At 41.8% G+C, this 16,635-nt stretch overlaps 1 protein-coding gene across 2 annotated transcripts in view; it reads left to right on the top strand.

Annotated features, from left to right (window-relative positions):
• Nucleotides 1-16,635, top strand: part of glsb (glutaminase b) — a 33,801-nt gene that overhangs the window by 3,975 nt on the left and 13,191 nt on the right. For both annotated transcript variants that reach the window (XM_037686839.1, XM_037686838.1), the window contains exons 2-12: nucleotides 1,402-1,498; nucleotides 2,690-2,811; nucleotides 4,089-4,218; nucleotides 5,578-5,657; nucleotides 6,021-6,184; nucleotides 8,720-8,778; nucleotides 11,226-11,258; nucleotides 11,845-11,903; nucleotides 13,571-13,637; nucleotides 14,686-14,736; nucleotides 16,080-16,256. In XM_037686839.1, coding sequence (XP_037542767.1) covers nucleotides 1,402-1,498; nucleotides 2,690-2,811; nucleotides 4,089-4,218; nucleotides 5,578-5,657; nucleotides 6,021-6,184; nucleotides 8,720-8,778; nucleotides 11,226-11,258; nucleotides 11,845-11,903; nucleotides 13,571-13,637; nucleotides 14,686-14,736; nucleotides 16,080-16,256 — 1,039 coding nt within the window. The remainder of the gene's footprint in view (nucleotides 1-1,401; nucleotides 1,499-2,689; nucleotides 2,812-4,088; nucleotides 4,219-5,577; nucleotides 5,658-6,020; nucleotides 6,185-8,719; nucleotides 8,779-11,225; nucleotides 11,259-11,844; nucleotides 11,904-13,570; nucleotides 13,638-14,685; nucleotides 14,737-16,079; nucleotides 16,257-16,635) is intronic.

Genomic DNA, 16,635 nt, shown 5'->3' with positions numbered 1-16,635 from the left:
AGCAGAACACCAGCTAAAGGTTCAAAGAAGCAGAATGCTAGCTAAAAGAAGCAGAACACTGAGCTAAAAGTAGCAATAGAGTAGCAAAATCAAGTGTTTAATTATTAAAAAAAAAACATACAGAAAACTGAAGGAAAAACCAGAAAGTTGTGTGAGAAGTGACTCATCATCCACGTTAACACGAAGCTGTTGAGACCTCGTGGGTCATTTTGACCCAAGGGCAGCAGGAGGGTTGAAACTCCCTGCTATGAAATAAAATATCGGTAAACACGAAGTCGAGCCGACATTCACAGAGCTTGTGGCTGTTCTCTTTTAGCTGCTGTTTTTAGTTTAAGTCCAACAGGACTGGGGCGGTTCCTCTGCAGAGCGGCATGTGAACCGACCACCATGTTTGTTTTATTAATCTGAGATCTGCAGCGAGCTGGGCGGGAATAAAGACGGAGGAATCTCTGGAATTCTGCTCTGGTATTCCTCGGACGTGACAGGAAACTCTGCCGCTGATGTCATAAAGCATCTGATATTCAATCGGCGATGGTTTTATGTGGCGATAAAAGAAAAGTAAAAGTAAACCGACGCCCAGCTGTCATTCAGAGACAGGTTGTGTGTTATTTGTGCCCTGAGGCATCCCATCGCACCATTAGTCACGAGGTGTGAACTCATGAATGTTTAAATCAAGCCTGTCACACCCGGACTAATGAGTGTGAAGAAAACTGGTTCTGCTGTCCGTCCCTGCCTCCGGTTCTGTGATGTTTATTCAGATGAACACTGGTCATGATGGTCCTCTCAACTGGGGCTGACACCAGAACAGTTGAAAGCCTCTGTAGGCGTAATTAATCTGGACCTTTTTTTTAAAAAGTTTCTAGACGTTTCAATAAAAACTGGAGCTGAGGACGCCTCTGGGAGTCCAGACTCTGGCTGGCCTTTTGCAGCCGAACTTCAGGTTGAACTTCAATCAGTTTCAACCTGAACGACTCGAACGTTTAACCTGTCCAAGTCCTTTTGATGTTTTTACCATATTCTCATTAGCTTAAGCCTTGTTTTGTCCACTCTAAGCTGCTAATCCTTCATTTATTGGCGTGCAGCCGTAAAACGGTGCGGTTTCTGTGCCTGAAACGTTCAGTAATGTTTTCCTGTTTGGACTCTGAAGCCTTTGAGGATTTGTAAACTCTGATCACCAGTTTCCAGTTGCTGTTGGGGAAATCTGAGTGACTAACGTGATAAGAGCGCATGAAGAGTTGAGATAAGCCTCGTGTTTGCTCTGGCACAGCAGATGGGAACGGAGCGGACCGTGCCAAGAAGCGTTGTTGCCGCGCTTTTTAAAATTCCTCTGATCGCATGAGGAAAAACTGCATTTCTTTAGTTTCTTTTCTTTGAACGCTGTCCCCCGACTTTGTAACGCAGGAGGAGACATCCGGGAATCCTGCCCAGTTTGGAGGATCTGCTCTTCTACACGGTGGCAGAAGGTCAAGAGAAAATCCCTGCTCATAAATTTCTCACAGTAAGTCCTGGACGTTCGCTCCGGAGGAGTGGTTCAGATCTTCTGAAGGTTCTGAGAAAAAGTTGTAAACAGTTGGTACGAGCTACAACACCTGCACGAGCTGATAAAGATCATTTAGGGCTGCACAATGTATAGACGTGGTACAATCAGATGGACTCTTGACTCCACGAAATGCATCCACACGAGATGAAATATTCAACTAGGATGTCACGTTTTCTTATTATCGTGCAGCCCTGCGACTATTTAAGTGTTTCCAAATTTATAGAAGAATTGATTGAGCCCAGATTTATAAATAAGTGGAGATATGAACCACTTAAAGCAAGTTTATATATTAACCTAGCATGTATCTTATTTAGATACAATCCTAATTGCATTGTCTTTAATTAAAATAACTAGAATCGCCATTAGACGGGTACAATTGGTTCAGACCACGCAGCTCCCTGAAGAAATGGTTCAGATCTTTAGAAGTGCGGTCAACATCTTACCTGTCGTAGATAACTCTTTGAACGTTCTCAGTTTGGAGAAATGTTTCATTCAGGGCGGACTGACAAGCTAACGGCTAGCTGGATCGAAGAACGTTTTATTTCACGTATATATTTTAACTTATATTTTACCATTTATTATTCACATCGTCGGCCTGGCAACAAATGCTGCCGCCTTTTAAATATCAAATAATTTGTAGCGAGTCATGCACACATTTTCATAAACATTTACAGGGCCAGAGTTTTGTATCACATAGTTACTCCTGAGGAAGTGCTACAGCTAACTGTCACTGCTCGCGACAAAGATCTTGCTCAATCAGTTGACGCTCAGATTACGTGTTGGGGATTATGACGTTCAGCTGCCACCACATCAGATTTTAGCTCAATATCTATAAAACAATTTGTTGTAGGCATTTTTGTGTTGTGGCAGCCATCTTGAATCAAGCTACTCTGGTATCTTGTCAATATGATCTGAATCAAACTCTTATTTTTCAAACTGATATCACTCAAAGAGCTATTTACAACAGGTAAGATAGTAACTATTCATAACCTTTATCCAAAATCCCCCCCTTCTTTAACCTTCATAAAGAGCTGAACTACCCCTTTAATGTCGGTTGTCACAGATCATGCTAAAGGCGACATTGGCATTAAATGGCACCTTTGTTTACACATGAAGCTCGTGTTTAAAGTTGTTTTTGTTCTGATTCAGGCGCTCAAAGCCACCGGGCTTCGGACCGGCGATCCCCGCCTGAAGGAGTGCATGGAGACCCTCAAACAGACTTTAAAGAAGACTCCAGACGGCGTGACGCTCGACAGGCACCTCTTCAAGAAGTAAGGCTTGTCGGGTCTTGTTTGGATCTCTGGTCTGTGTCACGCTGGTGATTTGTGTTCCTCCGAGCTCAGTCCAGCCTCGGCAGGACTTCCAAAACGGTTCCAACCCGGTCCGAACGGGGAACTCGAAGGTTTTCTGTTGAAGTAACATGAATCATCCAATGCTGCTGATTCATCAGGTGGAAAGCGATCAAAATGCTTTTTTTTTTTATTGGTGCACGCGATGATCATTTAGTTTTAAATTCATTCCTTTACAATGACACGATTAAAATAGCATTATTTTAAATACTTTGACCTGAAGCCAGAGTTATGTCGACCACACTGGGACCACCTCGAATTGGGGAAAAAAAACTAAAGTTTGAATCTTTCAATAATTAAAGCAACTTTTCTTTGTAATGAAATTTAAGACGTCACGTGAGTTTCGCTCTAATGTCCTCCAGCCCGTTCTGAGCGTTTCCAAACGTCTGTAAACCTTCAGCTGAGAGACGACGTCAGGTAAACGGCTCGGATCGGAGCTGCGGAGCGTCTGCCTGTATTTATATTTGTCCAATTTATACATCAGTGTTTAAAAATATATTTTAATGTTTAAAACAGTGACGAAAAGGAAGGAGATGGTTCTGATATTTCTCCAAATAAATTATGCAACCCTCCTGCTGCCCTTGGGAAGAAATGACCCTCGATTGTGATTAAGGCCACCGTGGTTTGACCCAAGGGCAGCAGGAGGGTTCATTTCAGATTTCTGCATAATTATTGAGAAAAAAAACTTGCACATTTATTTTTTCCTGTTTCCAAAAAACATTGACTGAACTTGGCCCTCGACTCAGTTTAGGTTTTTAATTTTGACCCCCCTGGGGTCAAAGGTCACGCAGTTTTTTAAAAAGAAGATTGAAGGACAGGTCTAAAGATTCATCAGGAACACGAGCAAAGTCTGTCAGTTGAGTTTGCAGCAGAACCTTCAGGAGTACCTAACAGGATTTTTTACCCAACATTTATTTAACGATTTTTCAATCGTTAAAGTGCCGTTGTCTTCGCGATAATTTGGCGTCATGAGTTACGTGACTCGTTTCACCCCCAGTCGACTTAACAAACTAACTTACACCAACGTGCATGAGTTTGAGCTCATCACTGCGGTGCAACGACGCCTCTTCATCAAACACCCGTTTTACCTTCATAGAAGTTTGTCAGACTTCACAGTTGCTAACTTGGTTGGCAAACTTTCTCCTCAGCTGCATGCCATCACGGTGATTGAGCATCCTGTTTGTGGTTTCGTCCATCAGGTGTGTCCAGAGCAACATTGTCCTGCTCACTCAGGCTTTCCGAAAGAAGTTCGTCATCCCCGACTTCCAGGCCTTCACCTCCCATATTGACAAGCTTTACGAGAAAGCCAAAAAACTCACCGGAGGACAGGTGTGTCCTTGGGTCCATGACTCTTTATTTGTTTGTTTGTTTGTTTTTTCATCATCGTTGTTGTTGTTTACTGCATACAAATTCATTATCATCACTCTGTTCCGATTTGGAAACTCTTTAAGAGCAAACTTTTTTCTGAAAGGGGAAAAAAAAAATGCACTCTTGAACACGTCAGAAACGTCAAAGTGGTGCTATTTTCTCACCCAGACGCTGGAGTTTCTTCTGGTTCTGTTTAGTTCTTCTTGCTTCCAGGAACTAAGTGTGTGAAAAGAGCTGGGTCGTGAAGGAATGCATGTCGCCCACTGCTCCAATCTTTCAAGCAAAGGTTTTAATGTGACCTCAGCGCTTAGAGCAGGGCTATTCAACGAAATTGCTCAAGGGCCACAGTTACTGGAAGCCATGAGCTCAGGGGCCGGACGTCCAGTTATTCTCATGAATTAATTCTCATTAATTAAGTTGGTTTTATGGTTTAAAATCTAGTTTTATTTAAAAATGAATCCATTGGTGGGCCAAACTGAGCACATCTTGGGCCTGATTTGGCCCCTGGGCCGCTAGTTGAATAGCCCCGTCTTAGATTTTGTTTTAGGGATGATTCTCGGCTATTACCTCGCCAAGTTTTAGCTCCATATCTCTAAAATTGACAAAGTTGTAGCTATTTTTCGAATGTCCCAAACTCAGTCGGGGCACATTTTACTTCCCGCCTTTTTCACTTTCCCTCCACTTTTTATGATCATGCTAATAGCATTCAGTTTTTTTGTTTGTTTTTTTTCCGGATGTTGGAAAAGACGAAGTTGTAAGACTATCTAAAATTAGCAGCATATTTCAATGTTAGAAAAATGTCAGCGTTTCTTAGAACTAAACTGATTAATCTGTCCTGTCAAGAAATGTTCGTCGTCATATATGCTAACTAGCATGTGGCTAACGGCAGCAAGGTTTACAATCGGAACCAGACTTTTCAGTCATGTTTTATCATTTTGCTTTAGAAAAACATAAAAGTACATTAGATTTAAAAAAAACTGAAGAAATGAGGACGTTGGCAAACCCCGTCACGTCCTTTAACATCTGTCAGATAAATTTCATGTAAACCACTAAGGACATATTAGGTTTTTTTTTAAGGAGACATTTTTATGGAATATTAAATGTATGGAAACATAAAATGTGTCTACTTTGATATTTTTATTCAATCTTTAGTTTCCAGATTTGACCATTTTGAGTCTTACTTTGACTCTTTGCGTGTTCAGGGGTGGATTTTTCCTTTGACCTGCGTTAATCTTGTTTTTTTGTTCTGTGGGTGCGTGATGCTCTTGGTCGGCGGCGTGAAGCGACGCTCTCTCACTCACTGCTTTACCTCCTCTTCAGGTCGCAGACTACATTCCTCAGCTCGCCAAGTTCAGCCCCGACTTGTGGGCCGTCTCTCTGTGCACGGTGGACGGACAGAGGTGAGACAGTTATTTATTGCGGTACGTTGTGTTTTTTTTAAACGGGGTGTGCGAGGACACCGTTTTCCCAGAAACGGAACAAACCTGTGCGGAAAGGCGATTATCGGGCGTGTTGCGTAATCGTTTCTGAAGGCGTGCTCATGGACCTGCGCTCTGACAGGCCGCTGCAAACCGCCGTACGCGAGCGTGTTTGTGTTTAAGGAGATGCCATAAAGATAACACAGTTATGTTTTGAAGCTGTTGCTGTTTTTATCGTTTTCCTTTGAGACGTTTAAACATTTCCTCCGGTTTATTGTCTGTTGTAACTCCCAACAGCTCCGCACGTTCAGACGGGGGGTGTTTAACCTCTGTTTTCTGTCCTAGACACACGGTGGGAGACACCAAGGTCCCGTTCTGCCTGCAGTCTTGCGTCAAGCCTCTGAAATACGCCGTGGCAGTTCACGACCACGGCACGGAGTACGTGCACAGTTTCATTGGGAAGGAGCCGAGCGGCCTCCGCTTCAATAAGCTCTTCCTGAACGAAGAAGGTGAGATGGTAACTTTGTGAAAAAGACTTTGCCTTAGAGTTCAGGTTATGTCAGTGAACGGGTCTGTTTTCATGCATAAGGCGCATTAAGCGAAACAAAACAGTCAAATAAGTCAAACTTTATTCAACTCGTTCACAATAACCACATATAAAATCGGTGTGAGGTCGGTGAGCACAACCAGAGTTGATACGTAAGGCGCACCTGATTATAAGGCTCACTGTTGATTTTTGAGAGAATTAAAGGATTTTAAATGCGCCTTATACTTCGAAAAATACGTTAAACGGCGGATCAGGATGTCCACGTTGAGAATCAGCAGAACATTTAGAGATGAAACTCAGCAACATTTAGCAGAAACTGACGAAACACCGTGTTTGAAATAATTTTTACGAGTTAATCTTTCAAAACACAGATTATTGTTTAAAGAAAAATGTTTAGTTAAATATGACTGATCATCTTCAAAAACACTTGAATCAGAAAAATAAAACCTTTTTATGTTAAGAACATTAGTTACATTTAAATAATTGCGTACAAAAAAGAGACTGAACTTCGCTTTTGTGTTTTACGAACACAGAATAAGATTTTATAAACCCAGGTTTTATTCACGACAACAAAGTAAACATCAAATGTTAAAAACGACCATTTATTGGGAAAAGGTCATTTTATTTTTGTTTAGTTTAGTGGGACGGGGCGACAATAGTCCTGTGAGGTTCTGGGTTTGTGTTTTTTCCACAGACTCGTGTAACCTGGATTGTTTTTTTAAGATTATTTTACAGAGCAGAGGGAAGCTCCTGCTCCCACAGATTATCTCAGATGACCTCCTCGGTCCTCGTCTTGTAATCTGAGGCTTCCTCCGTCCTGGTTTCACCTCAGCCTGCTGAATAATTTGCAGACGCTTGGCCATTTCTTAGGTTGTATCGCGGTGCGTCGAAATGAGCCAATAACATTTTACAGGTTTTTATTCGTGGCTCGTTGTCGGGTTTAACTCCTCTGGAGGAGAACCTTTGATTTGACATCTTTTATAATTATAGGCCTCGGTGCAGCGTTTATATTTAGACGAGACGTCTGCTTTAAATTAAAAAAGGATGATATTTACGCTGGTGTCATTCCTGAAAAACAGCAGAAATTAGCTTTAAGAAAAACTAACGATGTGTAATGTAGCTGAAATGAAAGAACAAGCCTAAATTAGCAGCAGAAAGAACACATATTTGCTGTATTGGGTTTAAATAATCAAAAATGAGCACAAAAATCAGGAAATCGGCTAAAAAAATGCTGAAATTAGAAAAAAAAACGTCTAAAAAAATAGCAGAAGAGGCAGAAAGAAGCTTAACCTGTGAGAAGGAAGTGGAAAGAACTGAAATTAGCTTAAAAGTGAAATTAGCTGAAAAAGCTAAAATTGCATAAAACAGCTAAATATTAGCTGAAATGGCAGAAAAAGCTGAAACTAGATGAAAAAAGCTCAAAGGAGCATAACAAGCTGAAAGAAGTTAATTAGGCTGAAAGTAGCAGAAATTACTATGGAAAAACTTGAATTTATCTTTAACAGCTGAAATGAGCTAAAACCTTTTCCAAAAAGAAAGCTGAAAAGGTAGAACAAGCTTAAATTAGCAGAAGAAAGCAGAAAGAACACATTTACCCAATTAAGCTGAAAGAAGCAAAAATGAGCACAAAAGTAGAAATTATTTAAAAAAAAAAGCTGAAATTAGCACAAAAATCCAGCTGAAAAGTAGCTAAAAAGCAGAAAGAAGCTTAAATTACTAGAATGGAGAGAGTACATTTTTGCTAATTTAGGCTGAAAAAAATTGAAACGAATGCAACAAAAGGGAATTGATTAAAATTTTTAAATTGGCATAAAAACAGCTATAAAAAGAAAAAGCTGAAACTTTCAAAAATAAGCTGAAAGGAGCATAATGAGCTTAAATTAGCAGAAAGAACCTGCAAGGAGCACAAAACGGCTAAAATTAGCTGAAAGTAGCTGAAAAAAATGATTAAATTTGCAGAAGGAGGCTGAAGCAGAACAAAATATGAAAGCAGCAGTAAAAAGTTGTAAACGGATCTAAAGATTTGAAGGATGTAAAATGAGCTCATTTCATTTTCTATGAGACAAAAAAATGGCAGAAAAAGCTAAATATTTCAAAAAGCTAAAGTTGCACCAATACCAAACGTTATAGCAGGATTGTCCTGATAGAGCTGAACGTTTTGATTTGTGGATTGTTGAAACAGCTGAAAACGGGGGGACGAGAGAAGCTCTGAAAAATGGATCATAACAGTGTGAATGCTTCGTAAACATTCACACAATAATCTGTTGTTTTTGTTTGTTTAATCCGAGCTCACTCCAAACCGAACAGCCGACAAGTCATCTGCGGTTAATAATTACATCGGCTTTAAGAAATACTTTGAGTGTTTTTAATTAAAGAGAGCCCAACATTTCACTGTGCGCTGGTCGTTCATTCAGCTTTATTTAAATTAAGTTAAAGGTATTTTTCAGCTTCGGTTCGATCCTGACGGAGCTCTCGTTGGTTTTGTTCGTTTTGGCAGATAAGCCCCACAACCCCATGGTGAACGCCGGCGCTATCGTTTGCACGTCTCTGATAAAGGTAAGAGCGGCGCCACTTTCCTTTTTCATCCGCTGGTTTTAAGTGTCGTCCCGCATCTCGTGTTTGTGTCGCTTCCTCTCAAGCTTCAGCCATAAAGTCCCGCTGAAACGGCGTGCAGCTGCTTTATCGGGTAGATTAAAGGAGGTCAATATTTGTAGCGGGTCGGTAGTTTTGGCTGATTAAACACGAAACGACTCGCTCGGCAAGCCTCGCGAAAACAAACCGGCAGCGATTTGACCCGCGCTCCATTTCCATCCACTTACAAAAACCATTTCCTCGGACGTCAGGCTCAAAGTGACAGTGCTGAAGAAGCTGCGCTCATCTGGTGCCAACCGCTGCAGCAGGTTGTTAATCAAGTCTTTCGTGTCTTTATTGAGTTTTACATCATTTTACAAAATAGTTATTAGACGTCAATTATCAGTCCCAACTTTTAGACCCTCTCAGAAAAGTTGCCGTCAAATCACTTTACGTATTTGGACTTGCAGCTTTTAACAGACTGATCCACGTCTTTCTTTTCTTTAAACGTTGAGGCGTGTCCGTAGGTGTCATTTACCATTTTAACTGAAGCAGTTTAATCATTTAACTCAATGGCAGCGGGAGGGTTCATAGGATGGAGCCGAACCCACCTTGCTTCAGTGTTAAAGCTGTAGATAAATAAATAAAGTGTTGTAAGCTCATTCATCCAGGTAGACGACAACAAAACCAGTTAAATCGTGTCATCTGGACCAGTTTCTGCTTAAAGAAACTGGTCCAGATGACACGACTTAACCGTTTTTGCTGTAGATAAACGGTCTGGCAGATCTTTAAACCTGTTCAGGACAAAAAAAATAAACAATATTTTCCTCATATCAGTGTTAGTTTCCTTAAAATGTATAATTTTACTCGCATTTCGGAAAAGCATTCATTTATCTAGAGATAAATTCATGTAGGAACAACTTTTTAATTTTTTTTTTAAAGAAATCTGAAATTCCTGCCAAGCGTGAGCCCTGGATGCCACCATGTCTGGTTCGTGAAGGTTCTTGTTTCCCTCGGGGCGTCACTCTGAAGATTTGACTAATTTAGCCTCGAGGGGCGCCGGGAAACCATCTTGAACGCTTCTAGTTGTAGTTTCCGTGAGTCCAAACGAGCGTCACGGCCATGATATTAGTTATAACCCCGCTTTAAAACGGACGAACTGCTCCTTTAAAGTGCCTTACGTAATCCTTTTCGTGTGCACTTCCTTGCTTCGCTCGGCGCCGTCAGGTCAGGCAGGTTGCAGCAGTTCCTCCTGTTGACTCGTGAGGTGCTCCTCCGTCTCCGCTCAAACCTGTTGGACAAAAACTCGCCTCCTCCGGGAGGTCGAACCTGCGTCCGAGTTCAGCGGCTGCATTTAAAGGTTGTCTTCATGGTTTCGCTCATGCACGTCTGCACCGGGCGGACGTTTAGTGCATCTCGACGCTGACGACCTCGCTGTAGCTGGAGGCTAAACTCGACTTTCAAAATAAAAGCTCGATTGATTTCTTGAGGCCTTTGTTCGGTCGTTGGCAGCCTCTGAATTCAGACGCAGTGTTTGTGTCTGTGGCTCATCCGTGTCTTTGTTTTAATTTTTTACTGTAAAAAGCCTTTAACGTCAGAGGGGTGATAATTATGGGATGGTTTGCCCCGGCAGTGTGCACCCAAATGTTGTTACCTGCTGCTTGAAGGCTACATGTTGTTGTTTTTTTGTATGTTGCATTTTTTCCAGACGTAGGAACTGTGGGAAATAATGACCGCTGCTGCAGGTCAAATGACGTTGGTAATTTTTTCTTCCTTTTCCATATCTATCTCCTGACCTCTCCCTCTTCTCTTTCGCTCCGATCGGCTCTGTAGAAACCCGTTTAGTGACTCTTTAACATCATTATTCCTGCTTCTGTTCAGTGCAACTTTTAAAAACAATGGACTCCAGTCCAGTTAACGAGCCCATCCAAAATTATAGTGCAGTTTTTTGTTTTTTTCAAACACGTAACACTTTAAAGTGCATGTGTGCATATTTTTATTCTTGCTGTGGTTTTTTTTTTTTTTGAGTAACGATGCAGCGTCAGATTGGGTTAAAATCCACTCGGAAACAAACCGAAGGACATTTCTCCTCCTGTTTTTGGACTCCCTGCACAGATTTTGACCCTTGACCCCGCCCACTCATGCATCACTGTAACTCATAGAGCGACAGCTAAACTCTCCAACCTGCACGCAGTCAGAAACGTGTCCGAATCAGCGTGTTTTAGTTTAAACTCTGCACTAAACCTCCCTTCAGCTGCAGACAGACGCCTCTTTTGTAACAAATCTTCACGTCCGCTTAAAGCCAAATCAATTTACTTCTCCATTTTTAATTGTGATTAAATCTGTTTCTCGTTGTTTAGTTGTCGTTTTAGCTGTGTGAAGCCGCTGCTGAAGGAACTCGACTAACTGACTTCCTATTTTCTTCTCCGCAGCAACACGCCAGCAACGCTGAGAAATTTGACTACGTGAGTATTGTGGGGAAATAATATGCCAGTTGAGGGACGTAAACATCAACAAATACAAAACAAATTACATTAAATCAGAAAACTTTGAAATATTTTCAGGTTGGGTTTAGCTTTTTTAGGGTTTGTTCACTGTTTTTACAATTTGTTGTGGTGTTTTAGTTATTTTTACGTTTGCTCTTCAGCTATTTTTTTAGCCATTTTCAGCTTCTTCGGCTAATTTTAGGTTTGCTTTGCTATTTTCAGCTCCTGTTTTGCTTTTTTAAATCTATTTTCACCTTTTCTTTGTCTATCTTTAGCTTTTGTTCAGTTATCAGTTTTTAATTTAGCTCCTTTTTATGTTTTCTTCAGGTAGTTTTAGCTTTTGTTTTCAGATTTTCTGTCAAATTTGGTGTATCTGAGAGCAGTCAACACAAACTGGAGGCTAAGCAAACATTCAAGACGGCTGATATAAAATATGCTTCATTGCTTCATGGCTCATTTTTTAGCTGTTTTTCTGCTCCTGTTCAGCTTGAATTAATTTCTTTAGCTACTTTTCGGTCCTTCTTATGTGAAAGCTTATTTGTCTCTCTCTCCGATTCCTCCTCAGGTCATGAATTTCCTGAAACAAATGTCAGGAAACGAGTACGTGGGTTTCAGCAACGCCACGTAAGTCAAAGATTTCAGTTTTTAATTAAATCCAGAACTGATGCGTGACGAGTCAGCCCCATTCAAGATGGCCGCCGCAGCTATTCAACAACAAAAGGCTGCTCAGTTACAGTGAATGAGGTAAAGTTTATGTGGTAGTAGCTGAGAGTCGACCTCAACTCACAATCTGAGCATTACCGCGGCTCGCTAGATGTGGCTGTGGCGGCCATCTTGAATTCAGCCTGTCGTGGAAGGCGGCAGACGATATTCCGTCGAGGATTATCAGTCTTTCAGTTTCTCTCCAGGCTTCGGCTGCTTTTTCCCACACAGTTATTGTCTTCGCACCCGAGACCCACGAATCGTTTAGACATAAAACTGAACTCCAGGGAGTTCTGTTGATGCTTTAACAAGACGTTTTAGAAAAAAGAGAAAAATAAATAAATTTGAGCTTTTTTGTTTCTTTTAGCCCGTCGCTAAAGATGCCAAAGAGAACACGTTTTGACTGAAAATAGGATTATAGTTCTCACAACGGGATCCCCGATTTTGATTATTTTCCATTTGAGGGATCGGAGCCTCGTCCTCAGTAACGAGGTGTTGCTCCGGTCTGTCGTGGGGAAGAAAGAGTTGATCCGAAAGGCAAAGCTCTGAGTTTAATGTCTACGTTCCAACCTTCACCTGAGGTCATGATGAGGTCAAACAGCTGAAATGAGCTTTCTTTGTAGGATTGGGGAGGCTCAGAGTAGAACCGCTGCTCCTCCACATAGAAAGGAGTCATCTGAGGTGGCTCATCTGATTAGGACACCTCTGTTTAGAGGGATGTCCCACCATGGAGTCCTCGGGGCAGACCCAGAACTCTCTGAAGGGATTATAGATCCTTTCTGGCCTTGGAACGCCTCATGGTCCCCCAGGAGGAGCTGGAGTGTTGCTGGGGGGAGAGAGGTCTGGGTTTCCGTCCTGGACCTGTTGCTTCCATGACCCACCTTCTTTCCTCGTTTCTTGTTTAAGGATATCGGGTTGGTATGATCAACTGCAAGGACAGAAACTGGGTGAACTAAAAGAGACCGTATCACCCGCTGCCTGATGTGAGGATTTAAACTAAAATTAATCTGTAGAGCGGGAGTTTGTAAGGAAAAAATCAGCCAGGGTCCAAAGACAAACTTCAAATTATTCCTAAAAGCCAGAGGACCTGTTGATCCAGACCACTAGAAGATTACAAGAAAGACCAGCTGCTTGGGAGGGAAAACTGGAGCCGGATGAAGACTTTTGCACAGCTCTGTATCCAGGATAAAAAGTTTAATTGGTAGATTTTTATTTTAACGTTACAGAACACAACTTTGTTGTTTAATAAACATCAAATTATAAGAAAATGTGAAGAAAGCCAGTTTTCAGTCCTGTGTCGTTTCTGTGCTGGGTCGTCTGAAGGTTCGGTTCTGGACCCGCGGCTCGGTTCTGGACCCGCAGCTCGTGTCGTAAAGATGCCCGACATGATTTATGACGGAGCTCTTCCAGGAACAGATCAGAGGCTCGTGTTGCAGAATGATCGCATGAAGGCGTGAAGGTTCTGCCTGTACCGAACCCGTGACGGGCGGGTGTTCAGAACTCCTGTGCCGACCTGCAGAAAGCGCACGAGCCTCGTGCACGTGCCTCATGCAAACTGTAACCGGATCGCTCTGCTCTTTGTGTGACAGATTCCAGTCGGAGCGCGAGTCGGGAGACCGGAACTTCGCCATCGGCTACTACCTGAAAGAAAAGAAGGTTTGTCTGCAGATTAAACCGTTTTTAATCCCGTCTGTGTGCCGGGAAACGTTTTTACTGAACAGAAACAAACCACAAACGAAGTTTACAGATGAATAATGCAACATGATGAATTTAAACAAGAAGAATGAAAATATTTAACAGATAATCTCATCCAAATATCCATCCATCCGTTCATTAATTTATTAATTCATCCGTCTGTTCAGACATTTTCCTCCACTTGTCTGATCCAGACCCAGACCCCCCTCTCTCCAGCTCCTCCTGGAGGATCTTAAATTTTTCCCAGACCAGCATGGGTACACGATCGCCCTACAGAGTTCAGAGTCTGCACTGGAGTCTCCTCCCAGTAAGACGTGTCTAGGAAACCTCCAGAGGGATGAGTTCTGATCGCTTTGGCTGCTCTTGACGAGGAGGCGCCTCCTTCTGGATAATGAAGCTCCTCGGCTCATCGTGTCCACTTTATGAAGGAAGGTTGTTTTAGCTGCTTGAATCCAGGATCTGGTTCTTTCAGTCCTGATCCAAACCTCATATGGAACTAAATCTACAACCCAGAGCTTTAGCGCCTGCTTCACCACGGCAGACCGGAATAACACCCAGATTACTGTCGACGAGGCCCGGATCTGTCTGTCCTTTCCCCAGACTTCCAGATATGAGCTGATTGTGGTGCTGAGAGTGCAGAGACCTCCCTCTTTGGTTCTACGAGGGCTGGATAGCCCTTAACTGAACCCTGACACTGGAACGGTGGAACAGTTGACGGCATCAACAAAATCCAACCCAAAACCCAGAAACGCTGTCGAACCTCCTCATGTCTGAGCTAATTTATGGTAGAAAACTGCTCAGCATCTGTGAACCCTCACAGGACCGGTTTCAGGTACTCTGCTTCTTCAGCGGGGTGGGACACCCAACAGTTCTGACATGTACCGGCTCCAGAACCTGACGGGTTTATATCTGCTTACCTCAACTTGAATATTACAGGTTTTCAGGTCAGGTTGTTCCATTAAACGTTTAATTTTTCAGTCTGAAAATGTTCCTTTGTGTTTGTCTGCAGTGTTTCCCTGAAGGAACCGACATGACGTCAGTACTGGACCTGTACTTTCAGGTGTGTTGTCCTCCATATTTATACATAAGTAGAGAAACTGCATTACCTGCGAAAATGCAGTGTGAATGCTTATTGCAGAAAAACTTGCTGAAAAACAGCTGAAATGGAAGAACAAGCATAAGATAGCAGAACAAAGCAGAAAGAACACATATGTGCTGAATTGGTTTAAATAATCATAAATTAGCTAAAAAAAAATGTGGAATTAGCTGAAAAAGCTGAGGGTAGCACAAAAACAGCTAAAAAGTAGCTGAAAAAGCAGATAAAGCTTAAACTAGCAGAAAAAAGCTTAAAGTAGCATAACCAGCTGAAATTTGCAGAAAGGAGTTAATGTAGCTGAAAGTAGCAAAAATTACCACAAAAAAAATTGAATTAATCCAAAAACAGCTGAAATAAGCTAAAAAAAAAAAAATGCCTTAAACAGTGCAGTAGCTTAAAAGATAGAACAAGCTTAAATTAGCAGAATAAAGTAGAAAGAACACGTTTGCTGAAAGACGCAGAAATGAGCACAAAAAGTGGATATTATCTGGAGAGAGAAAAAGCTGAAATTAGCAGCAACAAAAAAAAAAACCAGCTGAAAATTAGCTTAAAAAGCTGAAATTACCAAAAGCAGGTGGAAGAACACATTTTTGCTAAATTAGGACGAAAAAAGTTGCAAAGTGTGCAAAACGTGGAATTAGCTGAAAAAGCTTAAATTAGCATAAAACAGCAATAGCTGAAATAGTTGAAAAGCTTAAACTTGCAGAAATAAGCTGAAAGGAGCATAAAAAGCTGAAATTAGCAGAAAGAAGTTAGAAGAAGCACAAAAATGATTTAGTAAGAAAGAACCTGAAAGGAACACAAAACAGCTGAAAGTAGCTGAACAAAGTTTTAATTTGCACACGGAAGCTGAAAGAAGCTGAAGCAGAACAAAATGTGAAAGGAGCAGTAAAAGGTTGTAAACGCATCTAAAGATTTAAAGGATGTAAAATGAGCTCAATTAATTTTCTATGAGAGAAAAAAAAATGGCAGAAAAAGGCTAAATATTTCAAAAGGTTAAAGTTGCACCAAAAGTCATAGCAGGATTGTCCTGAAAGAGCTGAACGTTTTGATTTATGATCTGTTGAAATAGCTTGAAGCTGGAGGACGAGAATTGCGCTGAAAAATGTACGAAAGAAATGATCACAATGTTTCATAAACATTCACACTATTAATGAGAGTATGACCTTCCTGCTGCTGCTTTATTATTTAATGTGTCCCCGAGTCCCTTAAAATAATTTTATTCTCAATCTGCTGCTCTTAATTCACATTTTGTGCTAAAATTGCCCTCAGAGAATAATCTGTCGTTGTGTTTTGTGTCCGTCCAGCTGTGCGCCATGGAGGTGACCTGCGAGAGCGCCAGCGTCATGGCGGCCACTCTGGCGAACGGCGGCATCTGTCCGATCACGGGTGAGCGCGTCCTGAGCCCCGAGGCGGTGAGGGACACGCTGAGCCTGATGCACTCCTGCGGCATGTACGACTTCTCAGGACAGTTTGCCTTCCACGTGAGTAAAACCCACGTTTGGACCGGTTTTGTTGGTTTTAAAAAGACTGGGTCTTGAAGACCGGTGTTCCAGTGGTACCTGGGACAGAACACAGAACCTCTAATGTGAGGCGGTTGCTTTTTAAACAAGTTTACACACATGTTGCTCAAATAATACACACACGGCTAAACTCGGTAAATTTAAAACTAAAATAAAACTGCATGTTTACAAAAACAAATTAGGACAATTGGAAAAGATGTAGCTGAAAGCTGCATGTAGCAAGCAGGAGCTAAAAGCTAGAAGCTAGAATTTTAAATGTAACACAGCTAAAATTGACAAACGGGAGCTAACGGAGACAACAACGGGAGCTAACGGAGACCACAACGGGAGCTAACGGAGA

Source organism: Nematolebias whitei, chromosome 13, assembly GCF_014905685.2.
Source record: "Nematolebias whitei isolate Nwh7 chromosome 13, NemWhi1, whole genome shotgun sequence".
Lineage (NCBI taxonomy): Eukaryota > Metazoa > Chordata > Actinopteri > Cyprinodontiformes > Rivulidae > Nematolebias > Nematolebias whitei.
The sequence above is the reverse complement of the archived record's forward strand: the minus strand, read 5'-3'. Positions and strand labels throughout refer to the sequence as shown.